Source organism: Helianthus annuus, chromosome 10, assembly GCF_002127325.2.
Source record: "Helianthus annuus cultivar XRQ/B chromosome 10, HanXRQr2.0-SUNRISE, whole genome shotgun sequence".
Lineage (NCBI taxonomy): Eukaryota > Viridiplantae > Streptophyta > Magnoliopsida > Asterales > Asteraceae > Helianthus > Helianthus annuus.
The window spans coordinates 10,621,424-10,633,142 of record NC_035442.2 but is presented as its reverse complement, the minus strand read 5'-3'; the positions used below and the strand labels follow the sequence as shown (position 1 = coordinate 10,633,142).

Sequence of the window (11,719 nt, the reverse complement as noted above, 5' to 3'; positions counted from 1 at the left end):
ATATAATTACTAGTTACTAGTTCAACTCCCGCTATACTCAACAAGTAGCTTCATAAACCATACCAACGCTTCATAAATCATGCAACCATAATTATATACAATCAACCGATATATCACTTCAAGGGTTAAGTTATTTTACAAAGACTTTTAATTGTAAGAAGTGTAAGAAGGTTTTATAGAGTGACAAGTGTCCAATAACCTAAACCCACTACACCACCACCCAAAACCTAAACACTTGCCATCACCCCCGCCCCACCACTACCCAAAAACCTAAACCCCCCCCCACCCCCCAACCCCAACCCCAAAAACCTAAAAAAAACTACCCCCCCCCCTCAAAAAAAAAAAAAAAAAAAAAAAAACCTTAAACACCCACCCTACCACCACCTAAAAACCTAACCCCCCCCCCCCCCCCGCGGCAAAAAAAAAAATCAGGGGGGGTGTGGGGGTGGGGGGTTTAGGTTTTTAGGTGGTGGTGGGTGTTTATTTTTATTTATTTTTTTAGTGGATTTTTTTAGGAGCCTTTGTACCCTTCTTATTTTAAGGAGTCTTTGTATTTGATCCTAATCCATCACTTCAATTGATTTAAACTTTACTTCGCAATGGTTCGAACAGGTGTTTTTGAGTCCTATTGAGTCTCGTTTACTATTGGCATCCAATTTGATTACACAAGATTTTTTCATATGAATTCAATTAAACGAGCGATATGGCCAACGGGGAATTGAAGGTCGGCTTTGCTGCAACGTGATCTTCCGGCCATTGCTGCAATGGGGAATTGAAGGGTATTATTGTCAATTCATATATCTTTTTTTTTCACCTTATTTTATGAATTGACAATAATACTCTTCATTTAACTTGTTTGACTTAACTGGGTTTTAATTTTTGGACTGAAGTGTCACGTTTCCAGTATGTCAGGAAGGAAATAGATGTGTTTTTGAAAATTGGTCTGAAATGGCAAAAGTGAACAAACCACAGGGACGAAAATGACAGTTAACTCTTTTTAAAATTAATCCAATGATAAAAGAGATAGTGAAGGCTTTGGTATGTGAATGTATGTACAAAGTGGTCCATGATTATAAAGGTTTTAGTATCACAATTTGAATCACGCTTGGAACGACTTTAACCTAATTCACGCCTATGAGGGCGATGGTTAGGGGCGTTAGATGGTGTGAATGGGGAAACAACGCCCCATCACACATGGTCTTACAATCAAAAGAATGTTTTGAAGTAAAAGTCTTTGGTGTGGATAGGTTAGATGTCAGGAAAATGAAAATAATGATTTGCATTTTGCGCATCTCATATAGCGATACTAAAGGCATTCATAATCAACATCCCGCCGCAACGCCTCATATAGTAATACTAAAACATTCATAATCGACATCTCGCCGCAGCGCGCGGGTTGGCATGTGCCCACCGTCCAACAGCCCAAGCCCAAGTGTCATTAAGCTTTCTGATATACACCTCTAGTCTCCCGCAGCCCAAGTACACAAGTTTTCAAATGTGTCTTTTACTGTGTGTCCAAACTGAATGTGGTTAATATATCTGAACGATAATAAGCTTTGAGTTACAATAAGGTGTCTTTTCTAAATGAGTTTTTAAAATTATCACATGATAAATATATAGCATTAAGACAATTCATTTCTTTTAAATTATTAATAGTAATTAGTGGGTGAAACCTGTGCGTTGCAGTGGGGGTTTTAAAACTTTTATGATTCAGTTAGGTCAATTTGTATTGATATGCATCCCTCGAAAAAGAAAAATAACGTCGAAACGTAAATGTTGTAAAAGAAGAAAACTCAAACAGGTAGGAAAACAATATTGCGAAGATTATATGGAGGCATTTTATATTATGTTTAAATATTTGTAGTTTATCATCATTTCTGTTTTTTTTTTTTTTTTTCGTCTGACTCATTTTTAGCCATTTGAGTGTGTGTGAACTTTAAAATCTAGTCGTAAATGATTTATTAACCATCTATACTTGCACCTTAATGAGTTTTTAAAATTATCACATGATAAATATATAGCATTAACACAATTCCTTTCTTTTAAATTATTAATAGTAATTAATGGGTGAAACCTGCACGTTGCAGTGGGGGATTTTAAAACTTTTATGATTCAGTTAGGTCAATTTGTATTGATATTCATCCCGTGAAAAAAAACGTGGAAACGTAAATGTCGTAAAAGAAGAAAACTCAAACAGGTAGACAAATTGCGAAGATCATATGGAGGCATTTTATATTATGTTTAAATATTTCTAGTTTATCATCATTTCTGTTTTTTTTTTTCGTCCGACTCATTTTTAGCCATAAATGATTTATTAACCATCTATACTTGCACCTTATCATCCGGATGTCCCGTGGCTATAATAATAATATATGATTATTAGTTAAATTCAGAATTCATGATTAAAACTAAAAATCAATATTTATGATTAACGGAATTATGCACAAAAACGAAATTACACAAGCAAATATACATAATAACTTAAAGCTATGATCCCTAATCCCATTGGCATCCACCCTAAGTGAAAACTTATTACCCGGCAACATAACTTTGTTAGGTGATCTTTGCAATATCTTCTTTTAACTCTGGCTCAACTTCATTGACTTCGACATTGTAGTCAAAGTTTTTAGCGACAACAAGGAAGAAAAAGAAGTTCACGAAGCACAAAATAGCAAAAAACGCGTAATAATAATCAAGGTGGGACACGTTAAGGTTATTTAGGATCCAACCTTGGTGTCCATTCCTCTTTGTAACATTAGCTACCGTAGATAAGATGAAACTGCTAAGAAAATATCCTAGACCAAAACTGGTCGTGAAATAAGCTGTCCCAAGACTTTTCATTCCTTCGGGCGCTTGATCGTAGAAAAACTCAAATTTTGCTACTTCCACGAAACAATCAGCAACACCCATCAATATGAACTGGGGGAGGAGAATGTATATTCTTAGAGGCACAATTTGCCCGGGTTTATATATACCATGATCTTTAGCGACGCTTAGTCGATATCTTTCTATAAGAAACGCGACAATCATGGTGATAATATGGATAATTATCCCAATTGTCATTCGTTGTAACATAGTGATACCTCTCGGGTTCTTTGTGTACTTTCGAACGAAGGGAACAAAGAGGCGGTCATAAACCGCAAGGCTAATAAGCATGGAGATTGTAAGGAAAACAGATAAAGAAGCTGGTGGGATTTCAAAATTCGGGCCCATGGACCGAACCAACGTGGTGCCTTGTTTGATGAAAAGCGTGTTGGTTTGGGCTAGTAGTGTGCTAGGAATGAATGTTGCACACAAAACCGGGATCATTTTAACCATTTGCTTTGTCTGCTCGACTTGTGTCACTGGACATAGGTACCATTCAGAAGCCGGTTCTTTAACCCTCACAGCGGCTTTGTCGAGAAACCTATATGTTAAAGTGTGCATTCACATTAAGCAAGATAACAAATGTATAAATATGAAATGATCATATGGGCTTACCTTAATGAAGATGAATGGTCAATTCTATACTTTCCAGGACTAGCATATTGGTCTAAAGGCAACTCATAAAGCTCTTTCGGGTCAATGGGTACACTTGTGTTCCACTTTCTTGCCGCCGCGACTAGTACCTTGATCATTCTAGTAAGCGGGCTTTCGACTCTTGGTTTGTGTCTATAAACCGGTGTTCCAAACACAAATGCTATTATGGCCACAAGTAGAGTGAGTGTAGGGATTCCATACCCTAATCCCCAATCCACGGTATCTTGAATATACACTAGGAACGTATTTGAGAAAAGGGTACCAAAGAAAATGCTAAACACCCACCAATTGAAGAAAGTGAGCTTATGGGCCCTTTCCTTGGGCTCAAAATCGTCGAATTGATCCGCACCCATTGTGGAGATATTGGGCTTGGTTCCACCCGTCCCTATTGCAATAATGTAGAGTGCACAATAGAAGATACCAATTTGGAACGAAGAGGCCCTTTTGTCACAATCTAGGTAACTCACATTTTTACCACATGTTGGTGGCTTTAGGGATGGTAATGAAACCGCTAGAGTCAAGAGGCCCATACCCTGATAATAAAGAAGACAAAATACTAAGCCCATTATTCCACGTAGGCCGTATGCCCAATAAATAAATAAATAAGGATTTGGGCTTTCAGACTATCACAAAAAGTTGCTAATAATATGTGTAGAATGCCAGAATGGTATATCGTTTTAGAATAAATGACAAAAGATCATGTTTATGGGTTTTGGGTTGACAGGTTAAGGGGTTGTTTGGTAGCCTATGAATGGTCATTAAGAGGCTACATCTTAATGGAACCATTAAGAATTTTACCAATGAGAAGGTAGAAGAATGTGACATGTGATGATTTACCATTCAGAGGTTACCTCTTAACCATTCAGACTTGAGGTTACCTCTTATTCATTCAGAGGTTTTAAACCATTAAGAGGTAGCATCTGAATGGTCATTAAGAGGCTACCAAACAGCCCCTAAATTGTTAAGCCCAAACACAACTCATAGATTATTCGTTATGTATGATTATGTTGTGTGTGATGTGTAAACCCAATAAGTCTCGCTTGGGTTTCGAGATGTGACTAACTAAATCTATAGCTTTGGTCTAAAGCATATACAAAATCATATGCTTACCAGCAGATAAATGAGCGAAGCAACCATGAAAGTCCAGTATCGGCCCAAATATGTGTCAGCAATATACGCACCCAAAATAGGAGTCATCCACACAGTTCCAACCCAATTTGTGACATTGTTTGATGATTTCACAGTGCCTTCATGTAAATTTGTTGTCAAGTACAACACCAAATTCGTTGCTATGCCATAATATGCAAATCTTTCACAAACTTCATACCCTACAAACCAAATCCTGTTATAATATTCGTTTAATATTGTTCATGCAAATAAAAAGTAGTTCAACTCTTAACCATTTATGATACTTTTCCCTTTAAATGTGTTACTTGTAAACTTTTAATTTGGTTTTCCTTTTTCTAAATGAAATACGCTCTACTCGATCGTGAACTTATATGAGTTTGCAAATGGTTCGGGCTAGACCCAACATGCATTCAAAGGATTGCCTTCATTTAACTATGTGGTGCATTTCAAGTAGGCATGTGAAAATTTTAAATTATACGAACCTTACACAATAACTACGGGTTCAGGTTTAGTCTATATGGGTTCAGGTAAACTTTCGGGTCAACTCCACGAACATGTTTAGCTAAACAAGTCGTTCGCAGGTGGACCGATTTGGTTCACGGATTGAGTAGCTGAACCAGTGACAGATCTAGCTCAAAAATCTAGAGGTATCCCAAATTTTTTATGGATATGGGGTATCCTTTGTATAATGGAGATGGAGTTGAGGGGTACTTTTACACTACGAAGACGTGGTTGAGAGGTAGCCCGTGTTACCTCTGCTAACACACTGAATCCGCCCCTGGTTGAACCCGCATATTCTAATTATATTTTCTCAAATGTGTGTATTATGCATAACCTTTTATGACAAGATTTATATGATAAAAGAGAAATTAGCTAGGATTGTGTTTTTTAGTTTTCACGAAATTATTTTCTATGCATTTTTAAAACTGGCTGTACGTTTTTAGTCTTATTAAGAGTATTAGTATCCGAAAATTAAATAAACATTTGGATTAACAGGCTATATTCGAGTCAACCATCAAAAACTCATGATATCAGGTTTAACCCGTTAACCCGTGGCCCATTAAATGGCCCTAATTTAAAGAGGTGTCAAACTTATCTATGGAGAAATGGGATAGTGGTATATCGATATACGATATGGAAAGAACCCGTGTAGGAAAATCAGGTCTTTGATCAAACACACACAAACACGAGATTGAACAGCGTGTTCGAATTCCTTTATTATTAAATCAAAGCACGCCAATTGCAATAGACTTAACCATCTATTTATATCAGACTCATTCTAATCTTAACCCAGCTCAAACGCTATTTTAGTAATAAAACAAATTAACTAAATAAACATATCTAATAAACATATAACTCAAACTATTTAGATAAATAAACCAAACTATATTTATCTCGAATCCACTTGAATCACCTTTAACCCATTTAAACTTTATGGATAATCCACCAAAACCGAGTTATCTCTTCACCCCCTCATAGAACACATTTTAGTTTTGTTTTTGTGCTTCTGTTCAGTGTCACTAATTTTTTAGTAGAAGCGTACATACTAGTAAATATATCAATACTTCATAAATAAAACAAACATCACAATGAGGTTTAGTTGTTCTATATATGATAGTTGAATATAATTGATAAGACATTCTAAACTAGTAATTTAAGCTCATTAGAGAGATACATGATACTTTGATCAACATATCATTATACTAAACCAATATAATATACGCATGATGCTATAAAGATGTTACGACACTTACCTAGCATGTAATAACACGCTTTCCATCTTCCAGTCGTTGATCTTAGTGCACGTCTACCCTTAAGATCAGTAGTCCCATCCTGTGTAAAATTTTGTTCCGCTTCTCTCTGGCATTCCATTGCGCAACGAGCAAGAACGAATACGAGAAATATGTATGTATCGTTCTGCTTTTATATACATCTATGTTCATGTCACTTGGGAGAATTATATTGAAGCAAATATATTATAGTCTTTAAGAATTCATTTTAGTCCTTTTCCTTTATCTACCCTCCCTCTATAATGTCATTTTTCGTTTGGTCTTTTAGTTGGAATTTACTAAGTGGGCCCCCATGCCTACAACTGGGAGATACATATTTTTTTAATGGCAAATTTGGATCACTGACGGACCACTGGAGTATCATTGTGCCATTAGCGAAATCACCCGATCATATCCATCTCCACTAGGCATAATGCTTATACACCAGTTCAGAAAGAAACCCAATAAATATAATTTAATTCCATTGGTCACTAACCCGACTTTAATACATTTAAAAAAATTTAAACAAAATAGTCAAACATGTTAGTCGTTTTGTGTAAATAATAAATATTACTTCAATGTTTATATCAGATAGATTTCATGTTGTAAGACTAGGCAATTAAAAAATGAGCAATAGTATTGCCAAAGTCAAACAACTAATTTGACCGGCCGTTTGGAATACACGTTTTACCGCACAGTGCCGGCCTTAAAAGGGTGCGAAAGTCGCACTTCTGACCGTGGCCCGTTTTGCCAGGGACTATATATATACACACACATTGGTCGAACCAAATGAAAAGAGAAGATTGGAATGTTACATGAAAAGAGAAACGTACTGACTGGATTTTTTTCCACGTTGGAGATCGTTGTTGAGCCGATTTTCCGAGTTTGATCCTCTAAAACATTGAATGTAGAACATAGAATAAGTAAAACAAGAAAAAAAAGGGGTGAAAATAGAAAAAAAGAAGAATAATGAAGAAGATGATGATTGATGGTGCCTTTTGAACAAACATAATACCATACATTCTTTATATGTCATTCTTCTTTGTAGAAACTAGTGCAACGTGGACTTTACTAGGCCACCAGCTAGCCCACTACTATACCAAGTAACTTTTCCTTATTTTGTTTAGGTTACATGGTGTGAGCTTTATAAGAGGATTTCGAAGGACTTTATTTTAACTACCATCCAGTGAGATCAAGCCCTATAAAGTCTCTGTAACTATTAATTAAAGAAAAAGAAAAAGGAGATATTAGAGTGTATGTATATATAGTTTGAATGTATAGAGGTGGTTAGTTAGTTGTGTTTGTTAGAGACGTTAGTTGTTGTCTAACCTCTATATATAGAGAGTTGTGTTAATTGGAAGAGAATAACAGAAAAATAAAATGAATACCTTACAATTTGATTTCTTTGATAGTATCAGAGCCTACTTGATTCTTACCTGAAGTTGTTACTTTTTCGGTCTCCAGCAATTATTCCAACCACTCATCTTCTCCGGCCAAATTCTTCTTGTTCCCGACCAAAATTTTCCTCTTGCTTTTCTATTTATCTGCTCTTTCTGATTCTGTTACAATTCCGGTGAAGATTCCGGTCGTCTTTCCGACAACACTCATCTTCTCCGGTAATTCCGAGTAAAGTTCTTCAATGGCTTTTGCTACATCAACAATCGATTGTTCATCATACTCAATCAACAAATTACCGAAAGATATCGACTTATGTTTCTTCTCATTCCTCTTTATCTCCTCTTAGTAGTCCTTATTAGTTATCGCCTGTTATTTCATCACCTGTTGTTTCTTCTTCTCTTTCTCCTCCTCCTCCTGTTCCGACTCACCTGATGGTTACATGATCCCGTGATCATACACGACAACCACGTTAGTGTAACGCCCTGCTCCTTCGTACATTCCATAATTAGTAGGTCTTGCTTGTATTTCTATTTTTGGAAGTCTTGTGTTTTTGTAATCGTTCTTTCGTTATAATCGTTGTAAAATCCGAGACTTGAATCATAAATAAAATTCGTATTTCTTTAAATTCGTATTATACATACTTCATACGTGTTCATACGTTTAATTTCGTGAAACATTTGATACATATTCGTAATTCTTGGAAACTATGTGTTAATCTTGCAAATACGTGAAACTTACGAATAATACGTCTTTTGAATGCATATGATACTTAAATACGACGTTTATACGCTTAAACATACTTCATTATACTTGTTTTATGTTAATGTTACATGTATGATCCTTATCATATGCTTTTATATCATAAACAACCCTTAAAACACCTAAAAACCCTAAAATAGAAACTTAAGGGGGCCAAAATGTCAAATTTAAAACTTAATCTCGCACCAGGCTGGGCCTGGCTGGCCGCGACCCGCCGTCAACCAGAGCCAGGTGGATCCGAGAATAGCCTCAACCAGCTTGTGTATCGGTCACTTTTTTTGGGTGTTTTGATTGGTTTTGAGTGTGTTTCTTGCATTTAAACCTCACCAACCCAACCCTAATCCATCCCCTATATAACCCAAGCCTCCTCCAAGCATTTTCGACTTTCCTAACACTCTCTATTCACTCTCAAATACTCTAAAAATGCAGCTGATTACAAGTGCAAGACATATTCATAACATCATACAAAAGTAAGCATATCTCACTCATTTCTTAACCATTTTACTTGATTCTTTTTCCTACTTGTTTGGAACAACCTTAGGAACATTTCCACAGGTTTTCCATGGAAAACCAAGGTCTGGAATGTCACCAAAAATGCTCCAAAGTGGACTGAACTTTCTGTTTTTTATTTAAACTTTGTTAAACTTAGTTAAACTTGAGTTATCTCATCTCATTCTTATGTCCTTATGCTCATAATCAATTGAATGTTTAGTTGGGCTTAAAAACAAGGTTGAGACATGTAAAATCAGAGGTTAAAACCTCATAAACTTTCTGTTTTGGTTAGGGTTTTACCCACAAGTAGTGTTCAAGCTTGAAGCTTGATGTTGTGTGATTATTAGGACAAGCTTGGGCTATCCTATTTGAAAATCCACACACTACTTGATGTTTTCCATAGTTTAGTTGTTCTTATTCATTTCATACTTGTAAGTTCATGACCTTCCTTGTTGTTTATAACAACAAGTGTAGTGGTGAACCAAAGAGGTACCTAAATGGAAGACTTGTTCTTCCTACCTCCTACATGACTTCTATGATAAACAAAGAGGTTTTTAAATGGGGGATTCATCCTCCTACCTTATGGTTGACCTACATGAACATTATATAATACTTATATATTATCCAAATAATCGAACATTAGATGATGAATTAGTGTTCAAATGTTAAAGTACTAGATTACATCATCTAAGACTTAATAACTTTTTATGATTCTAATGGGTATTTTACCCATGAAAACATTCTAATCCTTGGGGTTTCATAGTGTCAAACAAGTATTATGAGATTAGATGATTACTTTTGCATGTGTTATTTTCATGTAAATTTAAATCTCCGAATCTGTAATCCTCCGTTAAAATCTTAATACTCATCCACCTATGTTTCTTCGTGCAGAGGGACAAGGTGCTCCAAACTAAACTACCAACAACTCTCGCAGGATTAACAAGTGGAAAGCTTGCAAAACCGCGAGTATACTCGAACCCCCTCTTTAAGTTTACCACTTTTTGGGATCTAACATGTTACTTATTAAACTTACAGATGAACTTTATTCGTAAATGCACAAACATTCCTATCACATGCTTGCCTACTTGATTATTTGATACAGTGAACTTGGGGTTATTCGTTTTGTGTTAGACTTATCATTAGCTTCGATCGAGCCGATCCTTGACATATATAGCGCTATAGGATTAACACACCACCCGTAGACTTGAGGTTACGTCATGAGCTTATTGCGTTTCATCATTGGTTTGATATGTTAGACACATGCCGATTTTAATGTTTATCTTGTATCATTAGCTTGCCATGAGGAATCGTTTAAACTTATCTTTTTATGCTATGTATGTATTAAACTTGTATACTCGTCTTTGCTTTTGCATTGAACTTTATTTTAAACATGTTACAGGTTGAGGATGATGATGCTATGAAATGAAGTAGCCTTGATGCTTAGATACACATATAGACGCTTTAGGTTTAATATGTTGTATCAATTTTGTTTATGTTGTTATGTATTTTCTTCGAACTTGTTGGTATTTGAATTTCCTTGTAATGTTTGATAATTCGGTTTATGAAATGAAAACGGTTGATTTAAATATTGTCACAAATAGTGTTATGAAGTCTCTTGCAATCTCGTTTTCGTCCCACTCCGATGTTTCCGCCATCGGTTGGGGTGTAACAGATTGGTATCAGAGCCATAACTATAGGGAATTAGGTAGAATTGTCATGTTCGACCTAGTCTATAGTATGAACCATGTTTTTGACCATTCTTGTTTCATGCTTAAAATGTTATGCTTCCTACTTTGCTTCTTTCTCTTTTTTTTGGTCTAAATACTTACATTATGTCTTTCCTAAGACATTTTACACAATACACTTGAAGACTTGAAGACACTCTTTATACAAAAGAGACGAGTTTACCAAAATAGGTGTGAAACCCACAATTTGGTGAACGACTCTCATCCCGCTTATACTTTATTTTTGCACGAAATTACGCCATTAAGTTAGGAGTGAAATCCACATCTTAATGGTAAATTTTCAATTCAAACTCTAGTGGACCTTCGTCAAAGTGTCGAAATTGTATTTTGACCCGATGAGTACCAACCACATTAGGGATGTTAGATAATAAAGTGCATGGTGTTTATTGTTTTAATGTGGTTTATCTAGGTACTTAAATGTAAATTGTACTCCTATATATTGCGGTTGCTATTCCCTATTTCAATCAAGTCAATAAATTATATTTCCTCATTCAATAAACAACTTCTAGACGGTTTCATCTTACCAGAACGTATACACACTAACAACATAATTAATCGAAAATAAATACACTAGTGTACATTATAGAATCCCACCCTCTCTCTACATATATATATATATATATACATATATATATATAGGGTGGGGTTCGACTACAAAGTCTATTTTTTCCTACAAAGTGTACAAAGTCATAAAACACTACACTTTCAGCCATAAAGCACACTTAAAACCCACAAATAACAGAGTGAAGATCACTAAAACACAATATTCAAACCTTAGCAGTCCATAAAAACTTCAAACACACCATCATAGAAATATGAATATAAAACAAAACATGATAATCAACATAAAACACAGTAATGTTAGTCATTCGATAATCAAAGCCTTATCATCCAAAACACAACACAAAA

The 11,719-nt window shown here is 35.5% G+C and overlaps 1 protein-coding gene across 7 annotated transcripts; it reads right to left on the bottom strand.

The window, feature by feature from the left end:
• Positions 1 to 2,354: 2,354 nt before the first annotated feature.
• LOC110884497 (protein NRT1/ PTR FAMILY 5.2) lies at positions 2,355 to 7,413 on the bottom strand. 7 transcript variants are annotated; one of them, XM_022132214.2, is made up of 5 exons: positions 7,250 to 7,413; positions 6,402 to 6,564; positions 4,630 to 4,847; positions 3,481 to 4,052; positions 2,355 to 3,406 (listed from the first exon to the last, which is right to left on the bottom strand). In XM_022132214.2, exons 2-5 carry the CDS (start codon positions 6,517 to 6,519, stop codon positions 2,554 to 2,556), a joined length of 1,761 nt encoding a protein of 586 aa, XP_021987906.1. In that variant the 5' UTR covers positions 6,520 to 6,564; positions 7,250 to 7,413; the 3' UTR covers positions 2,355 to 2,553. The 7 variants fall into 7 exon arrangements, with proteins under 7 accessions (XP_021987906.1, XP_021987910.1, XP_035834984.1 ...); XM_022132218.2 differs by having other exon boundaries at positions 7,254 to 7,407; XM_035979091.1 differs by having other exon boundaries at positions 6,402 to 6,580; positions 7,232 to 7,406.
• Positions 7,414 to 11,719: the final 4,306 nt, after the last annotated feature.

Bases quoted from the DNA above. Each gene is read 5' to 3' on its own strand.
- LOC110884497 (XM_022132214.2), bottom strand. From the start codon at position 6,519: ATGGAATGCCAGAGAGAAGCGGAACAAAATTTTACACAGGATGGGACT. The intron at 4,848-6,401 runs GTAAGTGTCGTA...TTTGGTTTGTAG, and splicing joins AGCGTGTTATTACATGCTAG to GGTATGAAGTTTGTGAAAGA. The intron at 3,407-3,480 runs GTAAGCCCATAT...TTTAACATATAG, and splicing joins GACCATTCATCTTCATTAAG to GTTTCTCGACAAAGCCGCTG.